We start from the raw sequence: 24,157 nt of genomic DNA on the forward strand, positions 1-24,157 counted from the left end.
AATAATAACATAATATTATCTGTGTTAATAATCCTATTCCTGCAGTGGGATACTTCTCATCAAGAAGAAAGAGTGACCCGCTGTGGCACACAGCCCTGATGCACCTGTCCCCAGGGCAGAGCGGGAGGTGCCCGAGACCAGACACAGGGCCTCCCTGGGAGCCCGCCCGTCAGCGCAGGAGACGCGGGTCTGATCCCTGCTGTGGGAAGACCCCACATGCCCCGGAGCACCTGCCAGCGCCACCACTCCTGAGCCTGGGCTCTAAGCCCGGGCGCCGCAGCTACAGAAGCCTGCACACCCTAGAGCCCGTGCTCCACGGGGAGAAGCCACTGCAAGGAGCCCAGGGGCCGCCGCTGAGCAGCAGCCCCGCCGCTCCAACCAGAGAAGGCCTGAGAGCAGCAAGGAAGACCCAGCCCAGCCAAACATAAAGCACGCACTATGATTTTAAAGAAGACACACGTCAGACGCAAAGTACTCATAATTCCATTGTATGAAGCTCAAAACAGACACAACTTCAAGAAAACTCAAAGGGTTGAAGAACAGTCTCTTCAACCAATGGTGCAGGGACAGTGGACAACCACTCACAGGAAAACAACTGTACCCTACCTCAGACCAAAGATGAAAACCAGCTAAGATGCTAAGAGTGGGCCAAAAACCTTAGAGTGAGAGCTAGAACCATCAGCCTCTTAGGGAAAAAATGCTACAAACCGTGGTGACCTTGCATTAGGCAATGAAGTTTTGAGAGCACAAGCGAGAAAATTTTAAAATTTTAATTAGGCTTCATCAAAACTAAAAATGTATGCTTCCAGTCATAAGACAAATAAGTACTCTGGTGCAATGGACAACATTATAACTAACATTGCTGTACATTATATATGCAAGATGTTAAGACAGTAAATCCTTTTTTAAAATCTTTTCAAGTTTAAGGTGCAGAGCGTAATGATCTGGCTTACATACACTGTGAAATGATGACTGTAACAGGTTTAGTAAATATTCATCATCTCATGGACATCTCAGTGATGTCCAAAATCACTGCAGATGGTGACTGCAGCCATGAAGTTAAAAGACACTTGCTCCTTGGAAGGAAAGTTATGATAAACCTAGACAGTGTATTAAACCGCAGAGACATCACTTTGCTGACAAAGGTCCTTAAAGCTATGTTTTTTCCAGTAGTTATGTATGGATGTGAGAGTTGGACCAAAAGGAAGGCTGAGTTCGGAAGAATTGATGCTTTTGAACTGCGGTGTTGGAGAAGACTCCTGAGAGTCCCGTGCACTGCAAGGAGATCAAACCAGTCAATCCTAAAGGAAATCAGTCCTGAATATTCACCGGAAAGACTGATGCTGAAGCTGAAGCTCCAGTACTTTGGCCACCTGATGCGAAGAACTGAGTCACTGGAGAAGATCCTGACACTGGGAAAGATTGAAGGCAGGAGGAGAAGGGAATGACAGAGGATGAGATGGTTGGATGGCATCACCAATTCAAGGACATGAATCTGAGCAAACTACAGGCAACAGCAGAGGAGAGAGGAGCCTGGCATGCTGCAGTCTAGGAGTAACAGCTGAGTAACAACAATCACCTCATATAGATAGGACATTAAACAAATTTTTTAAAATGTATTTTTCCCTGTGATGAGAACTCTTAGGATACATGCTGCTGCTAAGTCGCTTCAGTCGTGTCCGACTCTGTGCGACCCCATAGACAGCAGCCCACCAGGCTTCCCTGTTCCTGGGATTCTCTAGGCAAGAACACTGGAGTGGGTTGCCATTTCCTTCTCCAACGGATGAAAGTGAAAAGTGAAAGTGAAGTCGCTCAGTTGTGTACGACTCTTGGCGACCCCATGGACTTCAGCCTACCAGGCTCCTCCATCCATGGATTTTCCAGGCAAGAATACTGGAGTGGGGTGCCATTGCCTTCTGGCTTAAGACACATAATTACACATGACTACTGACTATATCCCCCATACTGGTTATTTCATACCTGTGACTCATTTATTTTGTAACTGAAAGCTTGTGCCTCTTTATCATGTTATGAGGAAAATTTCTTTTCTGTTCCTTTAATTGGATAAATGTGGTCTATCCACAGAATGGAATATTAGTAAGCCATAAAAAAGAAATGCTGATATACAGTACAACATTGATGACTCCTACAAACGTTATGCTAAGTGAAAGAAGCCAGTTTCAAAAACCACGTGTTTTATGATTCCATTTATACGAAATGCCCGGAACAGGCAAACCCATGAAGACAGAAAGTAGACTACTAGCTGCCAAGGGCCAGGGGCAGGGGGATGGGGAGGGACTACTAATGGAAATAGCGTTTCTCTGCAGGGTGATGAAAATGTTTTAGAATCAGGCAGTGGTGGTGGTTGTACAACTCTGTGAATACACAAAAAAAGAAAAAAAAATCACCAAATTGTATACACATGAAAAAAATAAACTTGAAAAAAAACCCGGGCATTAACTAACGTGTGATGCAGGTCACACAGCGCCCCCCACTCTGGGGAAGAGTCATATGCTGAGGGGTGAAGAGGGCACAGCAGAGCCTGCGTGGGTCCCTGACTCATTCATTCATTTATTCAAAAGGTATCAGGGATATTTAAGGAAACTACTGGTATTTCCCTAGTTAAGGATCTACCTTCCAGTGCAGGGGACGCGGGTTTAGTCCTGGGTTGCGGAACTAAGATCCCACATGCCGAGGGGAAACTGAGCCACTGCCTGCCGCAGCCAGAGAGCTTGTGCACTGCAACGAAGACCCAGTGCAGCCAAAAAAAAAATTACTGAGATGAAGCAGAGAGTGACTGACAGCATGCGCTTGAGCTTAGACTTAGCTGCCCCGCTGGTGTTGCGGGATGCGTGATCCGAGCCCCGGCTTCCTCAATGGCCAATTAGGGATAATGCAGGACTGAGGGTTATCAGGAGAATTACAAGAGCCCTGGACGGAGACCATGAGCTCAGTGTCTCCAGACGCGGGTCACTATATGCGTGTGATCGCAGGCTCACCAGAGAAGACTCACTGTGCCCCCCACCTCGACTCTCCTCCCGGTGTGAGCCCACGCCCAGGCAGCTGTCCTGGGCCCTGCCTGCCTCGCTGCCTCGAGCCCCGCCCGGCCCCACGGCACTGCCTGCCGCTTCCCACTAAGGGCCACTCCCTGCCCAGCCCTGAGGAAGAGCCTCTGAGCGCTGACCCCGGCTGAATAAAGCAGAATCTACTGCCTCCAAGAAGGCTTTCCCAACACCACTGTGTAACCGTCCTTATACTCTGTACTGGTGATCTGGGCGTATGGCATGGACTCTCTTGTCTGGGCGCAAGTGTGTGGAATTCTTGGTTAATGGGAGTGTTATTTACTCTTAAACTCATACAACTGAAAACAACAGAAAAACAAATTTATGTCACGGTTCTAGAAAAAAAATGTCTAGCACACGTCCTGAGACCAACAGGACATGTTATTTAAGCTCCTAAACCTTCTGCACTTAAACATCAGTGTTCATAACAATTGTACAGAGCTGAATACTAAATGATCCAAGTCCAACCTGACAAAGTCTGAGTTGGATGGTTGATATACAAGGAGTACTGTGGTGTTTGAAAAAAAAAGTTACATCTTTTCACAGGTAATCTTCTCTTATCCAAAATTCGTTTAAGCTGTTTACCATACTTAGTTTTGTATATTTTTACACAAGGAATAAATGTCTCTGGAAGGAAAAGAAGTGTTTTTACCAAAAATTATATGCATCCTCCAGAACCGAATCCTATGTCAGACATCTCAGGAGACAAAAAAAATACGGTAGCCTGAAGCCCCCCGTGGCCAGACATGAAGAACGAGAACATTCAAAACAGCAACAGTAATTCGCCCAGCAACTGCAGTACTTAACCTACTCTCAAGGCAACTGCTTCTGAACCAGAGGAAGAACCCAGCAAGCGGCCCTCCGAGCAACGCACTCACTTCTCTTCCAAAAGGGGGAAATGAGGAGCTGCCGGCCCCTCCACCTGCCCCGGCGGCTTTGACCTCTCACCAGCTGTCACCCACCTCAGTCCCACACAGGCTGGTGCTCCTGGGTACTCAAGGCAGTTTCACACCCTTGCCCTGCAAGGTTAAGATGGAAACCGTGCATTTTCAAAATGCTCATGAATGTATAGAAGAACCAAGCTGTGTGCTTTCGTTTTTTAAAGAAGCTTAAGGAGAAGTTGTATTTTAGATGTGACAAAAATAGCTACACTCGTGTTCAACGCTGTTTATTTGAACATCAACATTACATGTGCCCTTGACCGGATGCCACTACCTGCACTGAATTATCCGACGGAACCTATGCATTTCTGAGCACTTTTAAAAAAACAGGCAAACAAGTCCCCTGCTTGATATTTTTTTAATAAAATGTCAGCATAAAGAGAATGAAACACAAAGGAAAATCTTCAAGCCACAAAGTAGAGAAAGAGAATAAATGTCTTCCTTTGTCTTTTATTTTTAGCTCACCATCACAAAATAAGTGAGTTAGTAAGAGGAAGAAAGCTGTTTTGTACATAAGACAGTCACTCTGGTTTTATCCAGCCATTGGTAAGCTGGTCATCTTCCCACTAGATAGCCAGAGATGAGACACATTGAAAATTAGCAAATGACAAAAGCTTCCCATAAATCAACAGAATTTTACTGATAGGTTGGCACATGTTTTACATTTCAAAAAAAGAACACTTAGCTTTGTGGAGCCTACATTTGCATGTTCTAAGAACCAATCAAAAAACAGCCTCCTTCTTAACCCTTCAGTAAAAATGAAAGGTTTATATTACAAGTGTTATTGGATTTTTTGTTGTTGTTTTGAATCACGATTTCCCAGGATGTCTGGTGATTCTGAACTGACTTTGCACACACGCTCCTACTTAGTTCTTCCCCTGAATGTTCTCAGCAGGAAGCTGCCTGGCTCTCCTACTATTTCCAGAGCACAGTGTCTGTCCGGCCTACTGACTTTGCAGAGCTGGATTAAAGGAAAAGGAAGACCTGGATGCACTGCAGGCTACAGCACCACTGTCAGACACGGACAAGCAAGAACCACTTTTTCGGAAGTCAGATTAAAAAACCAAAACCTTAAAAAGGTATTTTAAGAACTGAGAAGTCACAATGTTAATTCCAAAGCGTCTCTAGCAAACAACTGTTACGTTCTATGTAAGACCTGTCTTGTATTAAAAAAATATCTGATGCTATGAGTCCAAGGTATCTCTCAGAGCTCCCTGCCGGTCACCCAAGCTGAACAAGCATCTGAAAGAAAGGGCAGCGTGGGCGTTTCTTAACAGGAAGGACCCGGGAAGCGACACCACACCTCTCACTTCTCACGCTGCGGCTTGGTCTCAGGACACCATCCCAGTCCCCATGGGGAGGTGTCACTCCCTCCAGTGCAGATGACACGCTCAACCTCCCAACCGACCTCGTGGACTCGTCCCATCCTGACCCTGCCCGTGCGAGCCCCAGTGTAAGAGGAGAGCCTGAGTCCCGGTGACTTCCCTGTGGGACGAGCCCCCGCACACCCAGAGGCCCTGGACCGCTGCAGTGGGTAGGGGAACCGAGCACCGACCGACACTGGACGCTGAGCGGCGGGGTGCGCAAGCGGCACAGAGGGACCCCGAGCCCCGTCCACCGCCGCCTCCGGCTGGGCTCCGGTCTCCCTGCACCCCACCCGGCCCTCCAGAACCCCAGCCGAAGACGGGCGGAGAGGGCGCCCCAGGTGCAGGCCCAAGGAGAGGGGCCACACTGGCGTGAGAGGGCAGGCGGCGAGACAGAGCCGGCAGAGGGGCGTCGGATCGGGCGAGGGAGTGTGCGCTGCCCCCTCCTCTCCCGTAGCCTCGGGGCCCCTCAGGGAGGGCCTGCCGGTGGCATGACCTGGCGCTGGCCTGGGGCGGGCAGTGGCTTCCAGGCCAGGCCTGTCTACACCTCCTTCCCCCCGCAAGTGGCTGCCACCCTCTGAGGACGGCTCTCACCCCTCCGCCGGCCCTGACCCACCTTCCCTGCCTCAGGGTTCCCGGCTCCCAGCCCGCACCTCCACGAACCTCTTCGGCACCTTACAGTCAGCCCCGCCACCCAACAAAACTCCATCTTCCCCTGGGACCAGCTCACCCCAGCGAGGCCTCTCCTGCTCCAGACGAAGGAAGCTGAAGGGAGCTGGTGACAGAGCCAGGCCTACCCACCGTCCGGCCCAGAAAAGGAGCGGGGCGCACCTGGCACAGAAGCGGGGGAACCCACCACAGGAAGCGGGGCACCTGACCCAGGAAGTGGGGGCATCTGACACAGGAAGTGGGGGGGACCCCACCACAGGAAGCGGGGCATCTGACCCAGGAAGTGGGGGACCCCACCACAGGATGTGGGGCATCTGGCCAGGAAGTGGGGGGACCCCACCACAGGAAGCGGGGCATCTGGCACAGGAAGTGGGAGCATACGGCACAGGAAGGGACCAGGACGGGAAACGTCAGACCCTGGCACCCTCCAATTCAACTTGCAGTATTAAAACTAAGAACAAAACACCAGTAAGTGCTAACAAAAACCAAAGGAAAGCTATCAAGTACAGAATACAAAAAAGAGGCTAGGCTAATTCCTCTAACAGGAACATAGGGAATGTTAGAACATAAAGTTCTAAGAAATTTCTAGCAGCAATCCAATATGAAGTGTGGAGAAAGGGGAAGGATACCAGCTAGACATTAATCAACTCTTCAAATAGTCACACAGTGTTCACTGGAGGAGAGGGGCAAGGGGACAGGAGGGGCAAATCAGACACATGGGCTCCAGAGAAAGGCAGGTGCCCACTGTCAAACTGGTGCCTCCACATCTCCATAGGGACTGAGGGGAAGGGAGGCAATAACTGCCCCAGCCCCCACCAAGCCCCTGCATCACCACCCAGAATGCCAACCGCTGACCTCTGGCACAGCACCCTCGGGCACCCAGCTCACACTCAGGATCTTAGGCCAAGTCAGGTACTGACTGCAATACTCCTCACAAAAGGGGGATTTCAAACGAAGTAAGAAGTATCTAATTTTTTATATCAGTTTGGTCCCCTAATAGCTCTATTTCCCACAAAATATGCAAGGCCAATAGTATAGAAATGATTTGTCAAAAGCCAAATTTGTCCAGCTAGAAATAAATTCAAACGGAAGGAGCAGAACAAGACAAGTGGTCTGGTTGCTTCAACAAATAAACTGCAACTGGGGAGAAGACAGAAAGGGAGCCTATAGGTTAAAGGAGAACCAGGAGGTGGGCAATCCAAACGCCATAAGTAACTTTGTTTTGGCTGCTACAGAACAAATTAACTGAAAACAGCAGCAAAAAAGGAGAAATTTAAACCCTGACTGCGTATTTGACGGTACTGAGGAATTATGGTCCTTTTTTCAGTGACATGATACTACTATGGTTTTATGTTATATGCTATGTTTATATGGCTAAGGCCTTAATCTTCCTGAGACATACAGGGAAATATTTACAAATGAGATGACAGATGTCTAGGATTTGCCTCAAAATCACTCTTTTTGGGGGAAAAAGGTATCAAAATGAAGACGGGGGTGACTTAACTGTTGAAGGGAGTGACTGAAACAAGGGGTTCATTAGTCAACTATTTCTACTTTTTAACAGGTTCAAGATTCCTATAATAAGTTTCTTTTTTTTTTTGGTTGCATTGGCTATTTGTTGCTGTGCAAGGCTTTCTCTAGTTGCGGTGAGCGGGGGCTCCTCTTCATGGTGGCGCACAGGCTTCTCATTGTGGTGGCTTCTGCCACAGAGCAAGGGTTCTACAGCACATGCTCAACAGCTGCGTCACGTGGGCTTAGCTGCCCCATGGCGGGTGGGATCTTCCCGAACCAGGGACAGAACCCGTGGCTCCTGCATTGGTGGGTGGATTCTTATCCACTGCACCACCAGGGAAGCCCCTATAATAAAAATGTTAAATGGAATTATAATCAATCACTTTTATTAACACTAAATATAAAAACAAAGAGTATCAATATATGAAAAGTTCAAGCCCCTCCAAAACGGAACAATGACGTTTTCAAACATGGTGTCCTTGACTATTTCATATCTAAATGGAGGACAATTGAAGGCATGACAAGGGATATTAGATTAGAAGTTTTTGAAAAATTAAGTCTCCTTTTACAAATACTCAAACCAACTGAATTCCAAACAGAATGAATCCAAATCACCAGAGCTCTTCTCTTGTCACGAACCACACAGCAAGTGTATCTGGGCACGAAAATCAACTACATGCCCAGGTTATTTGTTACGAGTTCATTTGCTTTATTGCTGGAATTCCTTCTGGGTCATAAAACAGTTTTATGAGCTGGTAAACATTTCATACAAACTCTGAAAAGCTGCCATGACTAACAGCTTCAGTATTCGGTGTAACAGATCTCTCCCCTGACCTGACTGATGCTAGTACAGCACTGAGTACTCCAGACTCCACTTCCAGAAGGGCCAGGTGATGCTCTGACTGATAAATGTTTACCTAAGGATCCCCTTCACTGTGGAGAAATGAGAACGCTATGGGGAAAGTGGGGGAAACAGTTAAATTTTTCCACTCCCAACTTCATTTTAAAAAACATTTAAAATTCATTTTATTGCCAGATATTTTTCTCAGATAATAAATGTAATATTTTAAGCATCATTAAACTTACAATACAATCCAAAATAACTGCAGTAGGGAAAAAAATAAGCCATAACATACACACGTGGTACTGTGAAATGGATATTAAGAATGGCATGAATTTTTTTAAAATTCTTATGAAATGAAGTTTTATCTATATCACAAACTAGAGTTGTTACAAAAATGCTATCAGAGAAGAAAAACTATCAAACCTGAAGGACTAAGGATCTAGAACTCAAAAACATCACCCCTCAACAGGGACAACTAGTAATTCTATATTATTTTTAGGGAAGATTTCTAAATACTGCATGACAAAAAGACCAGGAAAATCATTAAGAGGAAAAGTTCCAAGGTGAACCAAGAACTGACTCCAGAGAAAACTGATAAATCGGGAAGAAGAAAACTTTAAAAAATTCTAATTAACGGACTTCCCTGGCGGTCCAGTGGCTGAGACTATGCCTGTCAATGCAGGGGACATGAGCTCAATCCCTGGTCTGGGAAGACTGCACATGCTGTGGAGCAACTAAACCCATGTGCCGTGATTACTGAGCCCGCACTCCAGAGCCCATGCACAACTACTGAAGCCCGTGCGCCCAGAACCCACGCTGGACAACCCAAGAGCAGCCCCCACCCACCACCACGAGAGCGAGCTTGCCTGCAGCGACAAAGACCCAGTGCAGCCAAAAAAAAAAAAAAATCTGATTAATATTCTCAGAAAGAGGACAGAGTCTAGCCTCCTACCACGCCGCACCTCACCACAGTCATAGAGCAGTATCTTCTCCAAGAGGGAGACATTCTGACCCCAGAGTTCCATTCTCAGTCAAACACACACCACTAAAATGAGGGTAAGGGAAGACATTTTTAGAAATGCAGTAACTTGGAAAGATTACCACCCTTGATCCTACATGGGAGGAAATGCTATATACACTTATGTGTGTATGTATAACATATACATATCCCCGCCCCCCAACCATGAAAGGCTTCCCAGGTGGCGCTAGTGGTAAAGACTCCACCTAATGCAGGAGAACTGACAGACTGTGGGTTCGATCCCTGGGTGGGGAAGGTCCCCTGGAGGAGGAAATGGCAACCCACTCCAGTATTCTTGCCTGGAGAATCCCACGGTCAGAGGAGCCTGGCATGCTACGGTCCATGGGGTCACAAAGAGTCGGACACGACTGAAGCAACTCAGCATTAGTCCACCAGGAAAAGGCTCTAGCCAATCATCAAAATAAAAGAATCCAAGAAAGTGACATGAGCATAAGAAACAGAGACATCTGCGTATGACCCAGAAGCAGCAAAGAAGTTAGGAAGCAAGTCCAGGGACTCTTCAACACCAGCACCTCGATGACTCTGCTGCTCAAGACACAGGACGGGTGCCTCTCTCTGGGTCCAGTCACACAGCTGGGTTTTACAGTGGATAACAGTTACATACCTATAACTATTTTAAATTCTATTTATTAGTTTCCAAATCGTACAACCAACTTAGACAAAACAAAAAAGACTTCTCTAAGTCACAGCATACCATAAATGTTAGAAACTCTGACAACATAAAATTGATGAAAGTGAAGTGAAAGTGAAAGTCGCTCAGTCGTGTCCGACTCTTTGCGACCCCATGGACTCTGTACAGTCCATGGGATTCTCCACGCCAGAATACTGGAGTGGGTAGCCTTTCCCTTCTCCAGGGGATCTTCCCGACCCAGGGATCAAACCCAGGTCTCCCACACCGCAGGTGGATTCTTTACCAGCTGAGCCACAAGGGAAGCCATATTCCAACATTAATTTCTTATTAAAAATTTTAATATAAACATATTTTGATGTTTAAAAAAACCTTTCAAGTCAACATTCAGTTTTAATGGAAATTCTGGATTATGCTCTAAAATCTAAAAAAGAAGTTAAAAAAATTAAAACACAACTAGAGGGAAGGCGACTTTTTACTCTGTGACATACCCTTCTATACTGCCTGAATTTACTAAAATCATGAGCATACGTTATTTTCTATAATTTTAACACTACTTAAAATAAAAATTGCACTGGCCAAATACAATTTCTGTGATACAGGTGCTGACATTTTAATACTTGGTATAAAGGACAATTCTAAATGACAAAGAACTGTGACTTGGACCACCTGTGACCACCCTCCACAAACTACAACAGAATTCAACATTAAGGGAAACGCGTTGGATTTAGAAAAATCATTCATTCTCTCTGGAGAATTTTAAAAGCCAAAACAATTTCTGGTAGTATCACTCTTCATTAATAGCCCCAAGCTGGACAGCTGAGATGTGCACTGAATGAACGGATAAACTGTGGGGAAGGAATTCAGTGGGATACAGCAACCAGAAGGAACTAGCTACTGTCACTTACACTCAGTAGCATGGATGGACTTCAATTACTTTTACTTGCAATTACTTTGTTGTTAGGGTAAAAGATACATAACATAAAAGTTGCCACTGTAATCATTTTTAAAAAATAAAAAAAGAGACTCAAATGTCTAAAACTGAAAGAGGGACATTACTGTAGATCTTACAGAAATAAAAGGGTTAAGAAATACTACAAACAACTGTACGCCAATAAACTAACCTGAACGAAATGAACAAATTCCTAAAAAGACAGAACCTATCAAACTGACTCAAGAAGAAACAGAAAATGTGACCAGATCTAAAAGTACAGAGACTGAATTAGTAATCCAAAGGCTAATCACAAAGAAAGCCCAGCTGGCTTCACAGCGGACTTTCATCAAACACAGAAAGCAGCCTACTTAATGGCGCAAGACTTGAGATGCTTTCTCCCTAAGACTAGGAGGAAGAGTGGCCATGCTTGCCACTCCTACTCCACACTGTCCTCGAGGTTTTAGTCAGGACAAATAGGCAACAAAAACTAGCAAAAGGCACCCAAACTGGAAAGGAAGGACTAAAACAACCTCTATTCACAGGTGACACGAATTTGTATATAAAAATCCTAAGAAATCCACTTTAAAAAAAAACCATTAGAACTAATAAAAAATTTAAACATTTTTGCAGTATACAAAATCGCTAGTAAAAAAAAATTGTACTTGTAACAAACAATGCAAAAACGCAATTAAGAAAACAACTCCACTTATAATAGAATTTTTAAAAAGACATTTGGGAATAATTTAACAAAAGAAGTACAAATCTTACATTTTGCATTGCGAATGAAATTAATGCAACTAAGTGAACACTTAAAAAGCTAAAATGGCAAATTTTGTATCATATATATTCTACCACAATAAAAAAGTAAAAAAAAGTTAAACTCTGAAAACTACAAAATATATATATATACACACACTTCAATTTGGAGATCTAAATAAGTGGAAAGTCATATCATGTTCATGCACAGGAAAAGCTAATACTGTAAGATGGCAGTACTCCCCAAAGTGATCTAGAGATTCAACGTGATCCCTAATGCCAGATGTCTTCCTTCTAGAAACTGACACACTGATCCTAAAATGCACATGGAAAGTCAAGGAACCCAGAATAGCGAAACACTCTTAGAAAAAAACAAAGTTGGAGAACTCAAACTCCCTGATTTCAACACTCAGCAGAAAGCAACAGTAATCACGAGAGTGTGGTAGTATATTGTACAAAGACAGGAATATACATCAACAGAACAGAACTAAGAGCCCAGAAATAAGACCGCACATTTATGGTCAAGGGGGTCAAGACTATTCAATGGGGAAAAAAAAAAGTCTCTTCAACAAATGCTGCTGGGAGATCAGGACAGCTACATGAAAAAGAATGAATTATAACTTCCCATTTCACACCTTATTTCTAAAAAAAATAAAAAATCGAAACAGATCAAACACTTAAATGTGAAAGCTAAAACTATATAAACTATGAAATTCTTAGAAGAAAACACAGGTATAAAATCCTTGTGACCTTGGATTTAGCAACAGATTCTTAAGACATGACACCAGATGCAACAAAAGTTAAATTGGATTTCATCAAAATTAGTAACTTGGGACTCGGAGGAAACCTGTAAGAAAGTGAAATGACAACCTAAAGGAGAAAATATCTGCCAATCACGTCTGATGTAGGATCTGTATCCAGTAGGTACATAACTTACAACAACAGAAAAACAAGACAGACAACACAATTAAAAAATGAGCAAAGAAACGGAACAGACATTTCTCCAAAGAACATACACAAATGGCCAATAACAAAACAATAAACAAGATACTCAGCATCACTGGCCTTTCAGTTCAGTCCAGTCGCTCAGTCGTGTCTGACTCTAACACCACCTCACACACACACCAGGATGGCTAGAGTAAGAAAGACAAATAACGACAAGCATCTGTGAGGATAAGGAGAAGCTGGAACCCCACAGCGCCGGTGAGAATGTAAACCGGGACAGCTGTCATGGAAATCCACCCGGCAGTTCTTCAAAACGCTAAGCATAGTGTTACCAAAGGACCTATCAACTCCACTTTCAGGCACACACACAAGGGGAAGGAAAACATGTCGCATAAAAACCGGCACGTTAACGTTCACGGGGCGTTATTCAGAACAGCTCCAAGGCAGAAAGAGCCCAAACGCCCATCAACTGAGGAACGCGCAAACAAAATGCGGACGAGCCATACGACGGAACATTATTCAGCAATAAAAAGGAAGGAAACAGATATACCCTTGAAAACATTACACTAAGTGCAAAGAATGCCATCGCAAAACACCACGTATCGTATGACTCCATCGGTAGGAGATGGCCAGAATGTGCGTATATATAATAAGACTAGATGTGCGGCTGCCTGGGGGTGGGGAGGGAAAGGAGTTAGGAGTCATAGCTAGAGGGTTTAGGATTTCTTTTTAAGGTGATGAAAATATTTGGAAATAAACAACAGAGATAGCTACCCAATTCTGTGAAATACTAAAACTACTGAACTCTACAATTTAAATAGGTAATTTGCACGTGGATTATACATCTCAATAAAACTGTTACAAACGAAAGAAGTCATCTGGTAACTGTAAATGGCAGAGAAATCTTCCTTTTTCACTAAAATGATCAGTTGTGCAGTTCAAGTCAAGCTTCATATTGTCAGCAGACTTCTGGTTTCTGTTCAGTAACCTTCTTAACATATCATTTCACAAGGATTATCAAAACTTCATGAACACAAATCTTGTTTTAAAAAAAAGTATATATTTGTAGAAGAAAATTTATCCAGGCTTATCAGTTTGAGTACATAAAATCACAATAACACCTGATGTTTTGAGAACATTTTTTATGTTCGAATACAGTCTAATATAAATGCTACCCTTGACAGCTTAATTGGTGAAACTGGCATAGAGCATTCTCAATAATTTCCCAATCTGCTGCCAACTAGACAATATATCCTACGTATCTGAAAGCAATACTTCATCAGCACTCTCCCAGATTCATTTGAAAGATGATTTGTTAGTATACTTAAAGATGTTTCAACAATCTGATTTCAAATACTTAGGGTTAAAAAAGAAACACATCTGAGCTGCAATATTTAAGAATTGCTGCAAACCCACTAATTATAAATCGACATCTTCCTCAACAAAGAATCAATACAAATGCTATTTCAAGTTAAAAATAGGAAGTTAAAAATTTTAGCCCCCTAATTTAAAATTTTTAAACAAAGAGAGAGAATAACCCAGTGTTTTCAAATGAATTCTTTCATATGAACGGGGTACAGCACAAGAGAAAACAGCCTTAAAACGCAGTTTGGGTGTCATGGTTAAGGGAGGTCTGTCTACCTTTGGATTTCATTTATTTATGGTTTTAGAAAATCACGACTGGCAAGAGCATTTCTTATTCTATTCTTTGTTTTAAATTAGTGATTTCTTCCTCCGTACCAAAAGCCTTGGAGTTAAACAGAACCAGTCTGTGTCACTTCAAGAAAGATCAAGTTCACACACAGGGTCCCTGAGGCACAAGGGGCCAATTCAGACACCACCCCTGCCTCGCCCCCAGCCCACCCAGGGTGCCGGCCCAGTGTCCCTCCAGCCACTTTCCAGCTCTCAAAATATCCAAGTCCCCTGTCTTCACATTGTTTTACCCATCCTCCTTTCTCTTTCTTCCAATGCTGTGCAATTACCAGAAAAAAACGCTGCCCTCCCTTATCTGCATTTCTCCCTTCTACTTAGAGGGGAAGCTTTCTAATAAGTGAGTACATATAACAGAAACACAATCCGGCCAAAAAAACTAAAATGGTAACTATACACCCTGACTCCATTTAGAGATGAAAATCAGGGTACCTTTCAGTTACCTCTAGTGTATAGAACAGCCGTATCTCTGCACCATCTGGAAGCCCTACTAAAATGATAGCATGGGTTACAGTGGGACGTAGCCTCAAGGATAACATGGGCTCCAAAGAACAGGAATTCTGTTCACCACTGCAGTGCCCGGGCACTTCTTAGGACAGAAGATGGCAGTAGACTAGAAAGTCAACACGATTTTGCACAGAGGAAATGCACAAGCAGCATCGAATCCAGCAAAGACAGAAAAGTGAAAGTCAGCCATGGGAGGGAGGGAAAAGAAACAGGGATCACCAGCAGCAGCAGGGTCTTGCAGACTAAACAGAAATGAGCGTCACCAGGTGGCAGAATCCACCTGCCAACTCAGGAGACACAGGAGACGTGGGTTCGATTCCTGAATGGGGAAGATCCCCTGGGGAAGGGAATGGCTACCCACTCCAGTATTCTTACCTGGAGAATTCCATGGACAGAGGAGCATCACGGGCTACAGTGGGTCAGACAGGGCTGAGTGACTAACACACATGCAAACAGTAAGCGACAGAGCGCAGAACGGGCTGCAAGTCTGCAGGAGAAGCAGTTACACTCCAGGTATCTCCCATCCCCAACCCACTGCCCCCCCAACCCCAGCTTGCCCCACTTTCCCAGAATGCTGGCAGCTGGGCCTGTATCACACTCGCCACCATCTAGGCTGGACACCAGAAGCTCTGTTCTGGGAAAACCGACAGGACCAGAGAAGGGACTACTCTAGCAACTCTGCTAGCGCCCCTCAAATGGGACCAGGTCCCCATCCCATTTCCTAATGGTGAGCCTCACATTTACGGTTTATGCACACAGAGAGTTTCCAATCAGTCCACTCATAACTGTGGAAGACAGCCAATAATCACCAGGCACTGGAAGAGCTTCTGACACCAAAGACGAAGACCAAAGTAGGAAACCAGCTCAGAAGGACTCAGAAGAGACAGAGACAACACAGGAAACGAAAGGAAATGTCTGCATAACTCAAGTGTGCGCACATGCAGAGCACATCATGCGAAACGCTGGGCTGGGTGCATCACAAGCTGGAATCAAGACTGCCAGGACAAACACCAACATCCTCGCATATGCAGATGACACCACTTTAACGGCAGAAAGGGAAGAGAAACTAAGGAGCCTCTTGATGAAGGTAAAAGAATGAAAAAGCTGACTTAAAACTCAACATTAAAAAAATGAAGATCATGGCATCTGGTCCCATCACTTCAATGCAAACAGATGGGGAAACGGTGGAAACAGTAACAGACTTTATTTTCTTGGGCTCCAAAATCACTGTGGATGGTGACTGCAGCCACAAAATTAAAAGATGCCTGCTCCTTGGAAGAATAGCTATGACCAACCTAGATAGCATATTAAAAAGTATAGACATCACTTTGTCAGCAAAGGTCCATCTAGTTAAAGCTATGATTTTTCCAGTAGTCGTATATGGATGTGAGAGTTGGACTATAAAGAAAGGTGGGCACCGAAGAATTGATGCTTTTGAACTGTCGTGCTGAAGAAGAGTCTTGCGAGTCCCTTGGACAGCAAGATCAAACCAGTCAATCCCCAAGGAAATCAGTCCTGAATATTCATTGGAAGGACTGCTGCTGAAGCTGAAGCTCCAATACTTTGGCCACCCAATGCAAGAGCTGACTCATTGGAAAAGACCCTGATGCTGGGAAAGACTGAGGGCAAGAGGAGAAGGGGACGACAGAGGATGAGAAGGTTGGATGGCATCACTGATACAATGGACATGAGTCTGAGCAAACTCTGGGAGATACTGAAGGACAGGGAGGCCTGGCATGCTGCAGACCATGGGGCGGTAAAGAGTCAGACACAACCTAGCAACTGAACAACAAAGAGAAATGGTTTTTAAGATGATTGCCTTCATGAAACAGAAACAAGATGTTATAAAAAGGAATACTAAGGACAAAAACACTTAGAAATGAAAGATATGATGATGGCAGAAATAAACCTGCAATGTAAGGCCTAGAAGATAAAGTCGAAGCTCTCATCCAGAACAAGAAGGATAAAAGGTCAACAACTAGGAAAAAGCAGGAGAAAGGAAATTAACAGAAAACTCAGAAGATCTGACATATGAATAACAGGTGATCAAAAAGGCTAGAATAAAGAAATCAGAGCTCACAGAGAAATAATACAGGAAAGCTTTGGAGAGCTGAAGGACCCAAGTGGCCCCCGCCTCCAGAAAGACCCCCAAGGAACACTAGGGATCAACAAATCTCACCAAGGCATGGGGATCACACTGGTCTCAGGCCTCCCCTTGTAACAACAGCCAGCAGACATCTGAGTCAGGCCTTCAAACTTCTGTGGGAAAATGACTTTTAACCTAGATTTCAACACTCAGGTAAACTGCCATTCAAACACAAAGGAAAAAAGCCATCTTCAGACAGTTTAGTTCTCAAAAACCTTTCTTTCTGATGGACTGTTTCCAGGGAAGCCACCAGAACATAAGACATGGGGTCCCGGAATTCCCATTCAACAGAGAAGAGGCACAGAAAGAATTCCCATAAGGAACGAAGAGAAACCCCAGGATGGCAGGGAGCAGCAGGCCTAGAGAAGACACAGCCTCAAGTGGGACAGGGAAATGCAAGGCTCTACAAGGGCTGAAAAGTGAGAGATCACTTGAGGTGGCTGACTGCACTGGGGAGTTCTAGTTGAAGCCTGCACTGAATTCATGACTAGACATTTGCATCCACACGAAGGGAGAGAAAAAATAATTCATCCCAATTAACACAAAAATAATTCCTTGTCTTAGTAGACTGGGAATTAACCGCATCCTATGTGGCTTAGCTGTTAAGATGTTTACCCAATGATAACAAACACTGAATATCAATTTAAACAATAATTATTATATAGCCAGATTTGGAAAAACAAAGAGGGAGGAAGGGTGTGTGTGTCTCGGCAATGCAGGGGAGGAGACATCTAAAGTTCTATGGCCTTCTCTTCCACAGGAGAAGTTAACAGATGGCATATAAAGTGGAAAATCAGAAAGAAGCAGCATAAGCATGCTACAGAGACACATGAAATTTGAGGCAGGAATTGCTAAATAAGTACTCATCAGCGCCAAAGACCTGATGCTTCCAAACTGTGTTGCTAAAGAAGACTTTTGAGAGCCCCTTGGACAGCAAGATCAAACCAGTCAATCCTAAAGAAAATCAACCCTGAATACTCACTGGAAGGACTGATGCTGAAGCTTCAATACTTCAGCCACCTGATTCGAAGAGCCGACTCACTGGAAAAGACCCTGATGCTGGGAAAGATTGAGGGCAGGAGGAGAAGGGGACGACAGAGGATGAGATGGTTGGATGGCATCACCGACTCGATGGACATGAACTTGGGCAAAAACCAGGAGATAGTGAGGGACAGGGAAGCCTGGTGTGTGGCAGTCCATGGGGTTGCAAAGAGTCGGAAACGACTTAGCGACTCAACAGCCCCCACCATCAGCATCCAAGGTTCTTCCCCCATCCACTTAATAACACCTTCGCCCTCTGCCTGGAATGTAGGTAAGAGGGTCACCCTCAGACCAGACCGTGGACTGAGCAGGAAAGGGCAGGTCCCTGAAGACTTCTTGGAATGAGGCTGTCAAACCAGCCCTGGACCGCTCACAAGCCGCATGAAAGGCAAATCAACCTTGATTTTGTTTGAAGTGAAGTGAAACTTGCTCAGTCATGTCAGACTCTTTGCGATCCCATGGACTATACAGTCCATGGAATTCTCCAGGCCAGAATACTGGAGTGGGTAGCCTTTCCCTTCCCCAGGGCATCTTCCCAACCCAGGGACTGAACCCAGGTCTCCCACATTGCAGGTGGATTCTTTACCAGCTGAACCACAAAGGAAGCCCAAGAGTACCAGAGTGGGTAGCCTATCCCTTCCCCATCTTCCAGACCCAGGAATCGAACCGGGATCTCCTGCATTGCAGGCAGATTCTTTACCAACTGAGCTATCAGGGAAGCCCCGATTTTGTTTAGGTCACTGTTATCTGGTTCTCTGTCACTGGCAGCCTAAGACAGTTGACCATAAGGAGAAACAGAAGGGTTAAAACTGGTTGCTTCTGAGAATTGAGAACCCAGAGCAGGCCGGCTGGTAAAGGGACTTTTGTTTTTCATCCTAACTCTGCAGAACTACTTCACTTTTAAAACTGAGTAAATGCATTACTTTGATAAAAGTAAAATTACATTGAAAGAAAATCACTCCACAGGGTATGGTCAGATGTGCCGTTCATCTCAACCTCTCAAACTAGGATTGGCTGTATCTTTTTAGGTCTTTATTCTTTTCTCCTTTTCTGTCGCGCTGTGCGGTGGCAGGATCTTAGTTTCCCGACCAGGAATGGAACCCGGGCCCTGCTCTGGGAGTCCAGTGTCTTCATCACTGGACCAGGGAGTCTCTCAGGTAAACTTTATTTATTTACTTTGAAAGAGTAATGTTCGTTCATTCACTTTTTTGTATGTGGCCACTCCATTACTCTTGCCTGGAAAATCGCATGGACGGAGGAGCCTGGTGCACTGCAGTCAATGGGGTCGAGAAGAGTCAGACATGACTGAGCGACTTTACTTCCACTCTTCACTTTCATGCATTGGAGAAGGAAATGGCAACCCACTCCAGTGTTCTTGCCTGGAGAATCCCAGGGATGGGGGAGCCTGGTGGGCTGCTGTCTATGGGGTCGCACAGAGTCAGACATGACTGAAGCGACTTAGCAGCAGCAGCAGCAGCAGGTATCAGCTGCAACACGCAGGATCGTCGTCGAGTCTGCAGGACCTTCTGCTGCGGCTCCCGGGCTCTGAGTCGGGGCATGCAGGCTCAGCAGTTAAGGCCCACAGGCTAAGCCATCCCACAACACATGGGATCTCGGTTCCCTGAGCAGGGATGGAACAAAGGCCTTGGCGTTGCAAAGTGGATTCTTAACCTCTGGACGACCAGGGAAGTCCCCTTTAGTTAATTCTAAATTGCCGTTGGACTGCAGATTCCAGATCTGATTTTTCTCAAGGCAACAGAATCCAAAGTCATGGCAGAAGTTTTGAAAAGGCGAGGGATGAAATGCAAGGCAGTGCTGAAGACTGATCAGGCAGAGATACTGAAATCTTCAAGGGAGAAACGCTTTCCTTTAGGTCTTGAGACCTTCAGCTAGGCCAGTGAGGATGGGAATGAAGGGGAAAAAAAGGTCAAAAATAAAACTGAGGTATTACATAGCAGGTGCCAGCAAGGCAGCCCATGGCTGACCAGGAGCCCACGGAGGAGAGAAACCCTGGCTGGAGGGCGAGCTGCTCAGAAATGATCAGGGGAAAAGTCCAGAGCCTGGTTTACCCAACAGAGAGGGGAGATGTGGGTGGAGGAAAGACCATGCCATCTCTCAAATTCCCAACAGTTTTCAAACCCACAACTTGGAAGCGACAGGAAGCATCATCACATCAGTAATGTCGACGGTCCCCTTAGAAGAATAAATCTCATATGTCTTCAAAGATGCTCCAATAAAAGTAATTAGCCTCCAACTAAAATAAATAAATTTATATTTAAAAAAGAAATTATATAATTCAAATTTTTCTTCAACTCTCTAATTCAAATTTTTCTTCAAATCTCTAATTCTTTCCTAAAGATAACAAAATATCCAAAGTCTCCTATTATATTACATACTGATCCTTTTCACAAAGTTTTAATCTGAAAACAATTTTGTTGTCAGTTACCTACCACTCAATAACACTGACCAAATATCTAATATTGAACACATTTAAAATCATACTATAATGTGTGACCTTCATCTCATACATAGTATCTGTTTTATTGTCTTAATAAAATTTATCTGATAGATTTTAAACCTAAATAAAGCCTTCAAAATTTACCATACGAAGTTTATGTTGGCCAAACACTCATGATTTTATTAATTACAAAAAAAAAAAATTTTGGCCACACCCCCAAGGACCATGGGACCTCAGTTCCCCAACCAGGGGTCGAACTCCGCCCCCTGCAATGGAAGGTGGAGTCTTAACCACTGGACCTCCAGGGAAGTCCCCAAATACTTATGATTTTAAATCTAAGGAAAGTGTATTTTCCTCTCATGCATTTTCATTAGTAAGAGAGATTCTCACACAAATTTCAGGTAACGCTAACATACTGTCATTTGGAACTTAAGAATCAAATTCAGGGCAGGGACTAAAAGATGTCATGTTATGGGGGTTGGGGTGAGGGAATTACAGGGAATTTTGTCTTTTTAATTCTTTCAAAATCTTCTTTACTTGCATTTTATCACCTTTTTGGTGGGAAAAAAAAAAAAGAGTGAAAATATGTATTTGGTTTCTTCCAGCATGACCGTTTCATGTTATCACTCTCAAAAAAATACGTTTTGCCTCTTTACCAAGAAAAGAGTTCAATAGTTTTGTTGTACTTAATATAGTTTGGTATTAACAGTCCTGTTGCGCGCATGTTTATCCGGCATCACAGACGTCAGCACAGACAGGACAAGACTTCCAAGGGCGTCAGGTGCTACAGGAGGAGGCAGGGCAAAGCCAAAGGGGGCTCCTGTCCACACCGCTGCTGTGTTTGGGGTTTCTACCTTACATGCATTTGCAATTGAAGAGCCATGCACCGCACCTCCTAAGCTCTTTCAGGCAGTGGTATCAAGTGAGAGCAACTCACTCCAACTCCAGTTTCATTTGCCGCAGGTCTAGACTTAACAGACACACTGCTGTCTACTTCAAAGCCCAACTGTCAATGGAGGAGGTTTCAAGAGAGAAAAGTAAGGCTGGCTGGTTAATGTTTAATGGTTTCAGCTGTTCTGTTACAGTGCCATAGTCAATATCACTCTGCACTTCAAATAGCTATTTACAAATCCAAACTGTGTTAACCTAATTTTTATTACACAATCCCAGTATTCCTCTACTAAATTACATATTTTTATTCAAAAGATGTTTCTCCAAATCTGTTACTTAAAAAAAAAAGTGTTCCCCTGTCATGCAAAAATTCTATCTCGAGAAGCCACTGAGATTAAAAATGTATGTTGAGATATTTAGCACCATCAGTTAAGCCCTGAACACATTCAGTTTGGTAGAGACATCCCACCTACACTGGGCGCTGAGCATCCCCGCGCCAAAAGCTACAGGAATTCACACAGATGAGAGAGAACTCTGACAAGGTAATGCTTCATTCGTAAGAAAAATCACCAATGAGGAAACTAAACAGAGGACTACAGAGATGAATTCTATCCCTTCCAGAAGAAGTATGGTGGCACAGAGCAAGATGAGGGCCTGGACTGGGAATCGGGGAACCAGGCTGAGGTCTGCTTCCCGCCTGGTCTGCAAGCCACATGGGGGCCAGGGCAGAGGACCACTGTGGTCCATCCAACGCCAATGGGCCGCAACATCGGCTCTGTCCAAATATAACAGCCGTGGTTATTTTTTTTTAAGTCAGGGGAAAAAATTTTAACACATGTACAAGTATTTTTACATAATGAAGATGAAAGACAACTTCACCTCATTTAGTTGTCCGTATTTGTTGCTGTTTACTTGTAGAAATTTCAAAGTGTTTCACATGCTCTGCTTCAAACGGTATCAAATTTGCATTTAAAAAATAGCTTAAAGAAATACACATGCAAAGCAGGGTACTTCCAACTTTTAATTAAGGTCCAGGATTTCATAGAGGAAACTAATCAAACTATAAACATAATCAAGGGAAAATTAAAGGCAAAACCTACAGTGAAGGCTAGGATGAGTCTAGGCCCACGCAACCACTGTGGGAAATTCTCTTTTAAAACTTAAAAACTTTATTACTTATACCTTCCAAATTTCCTCAAAAATCCCCAATAATTCTCAAATCTGGGCTGAATCGGGTATTTTTCTTCACTGAGCTTCCAGACTTCTCCATAACTGTCAGCAGATACCTACCAAGGTTGGTCCTCTGCATGCCAGGACTCGACACATTAGAGGTCGCAAACATCATGCAGAGTGTAAATCAACAGCTCGCAGGGTGACAGCCTATATATATGTTTCTTGAGTAAAGCAGAAGTAATCCCACTAGGAAGTGAGAGTACCTAGTAATGCTCCACAAACAATTCCATTTGAAAGACCACTCTTTGCTTTCCAACACAGTAAGTGGGCGTCCCAAGCAACACTAAATAACAACCGCCCAGATCCTAACGAGTGATACACACTGTGGAGTCACAATGGTGCATATCTTAACATACATGACATTAAATGCTGCTTCTCAAATATATTACTATTCCACAAAAAATGCCACCTAAATTAGAGTCCATTCCTCTTCTCTGTGATTTAAAGCTCAATGCAGACTGAATTCTTAAGAGATAATGTCATTTATTTGTAATCATAATTTCCAAAGAGTCAAAATATTTCTATATTACAGCACACAGCTTCTATTTAGACTTGGGAAAAGTCAAAACCTCATAAAATAAGACCTCCTCACATGCTGAGAGCTTCCTCCATTGAAACCCACCAGTTCACAGTGGCTGCTACTGTCTGGTTTTAAGAGGGCTGCACAGCAACCACTGGTTCAGCCTTCGGGATAAGTAAGTCCCTCCTAGGCACTTCCCAGGCCAGAGGACTTTGGGACCACACCTCACCTGCTAACTCAAGCTTCCATCTGCTTCCTCCTTTCAGTCACATATTGACTCACATGCCAAGCACTGAGTTGAACCTGATTGTGAAACTGTCTGGATTCCAAGATCAAATGCTCAGCAAGGAAGAGCAAACAGGATCCTCAGAAGGCTGGATGTAAGAGGCTTGACTTCACTTTCAAAGCAACTGTGAAGTCAAGTTCATTATTCAGCTGGCGATCACATCACTAATGAATGACGCCAGAAAATGAATAGTATTCTCATTTTATTGATACTGTATGTAACCCGGAAGGGTGGTCAGTACCAAAACGAAGCCCAAAACAAAGCGAAACAGGCTGTCTTGGGGCTGTGGGCCTCCTTTTCCTGCTGTTCTCAAAAGATTTCAAAATTTCACTAAAGAGGGAAGAAGAGAAAGCTCTCTAAAACACCTAACAACTGAAGTTGTATTTGGTAAACAAAATCCCAAATTCCAATTACCATTTTGGCAGACCAGGGGTCCTAACTACAGAACACATTCATTTCTTTATGTAAAAAAGTCAGCTTTATCAGCCCCGAAGATTAGAAATTACTGGTTCAAACGGCACAGTCTGAGCCCAACGACTCAAACAACCCAAGGATAAGATTTTCATAGCTTTGACCTGAACCCTGAACAGAAGCATCTCATCTTCCTTCTAGGTAGTTTTAAACGAGGCTGAGGGTCTTGACAAGACGCCCAAGTTAGAGAGAGAGAAAGG

General features: G+C 44.1%; 1 protein-coding gene across 4 annotated transcripts in view; it reads right to left on the bottom strand.

The window, feature by feature from the left end:
- CDC42BPB (CDC42 binding protein kinase beta) overlaps positions 1 to 24,157 on the bottom strand; it is a 103,025-nt gene that overhangs the window by 77,481 nt on the left and 1,387 nt on the right. For 3 of the 4 annotated variants that reach the window (XR_006056934.2, XM_042235533.2, XM_042235535.2), the window contains exon 1: positions 6,098 to 23,472. The exons of the other annotated variant lie outside the window; for it this stretch is intronic. Coding sequence is in view for 2 of the 3 variants with exons in the window: in XM_042235533.2 (XP_042091467.1) it covers positions 6,098 to 6,350 (253 nt within the window). In the remaining variant the exon portion in view is untranslated. Of the gene's footprint in view, positions 1 to 6,097; positions 23,473 to 24,157 lie in introns of those variants that run through there. 4 annotated transcript variants of the gene reach the window in all.

This window comes from Ovis aries, chromosome 18 (assembly GCF_016772045.2).
Source record: "Ovis aries strain OAR_USU_Benz2616 breed Rambouillet chromosome 18, ARS-UI_Ramb_v3.0, whole genome shotgun sequence".
NCBI classification, from domain to species: Eukaryota; Metazoa; Chordata; class Mammalia; order Artiodactyla; family Bovidae; genus Ovis; species Ovis aries.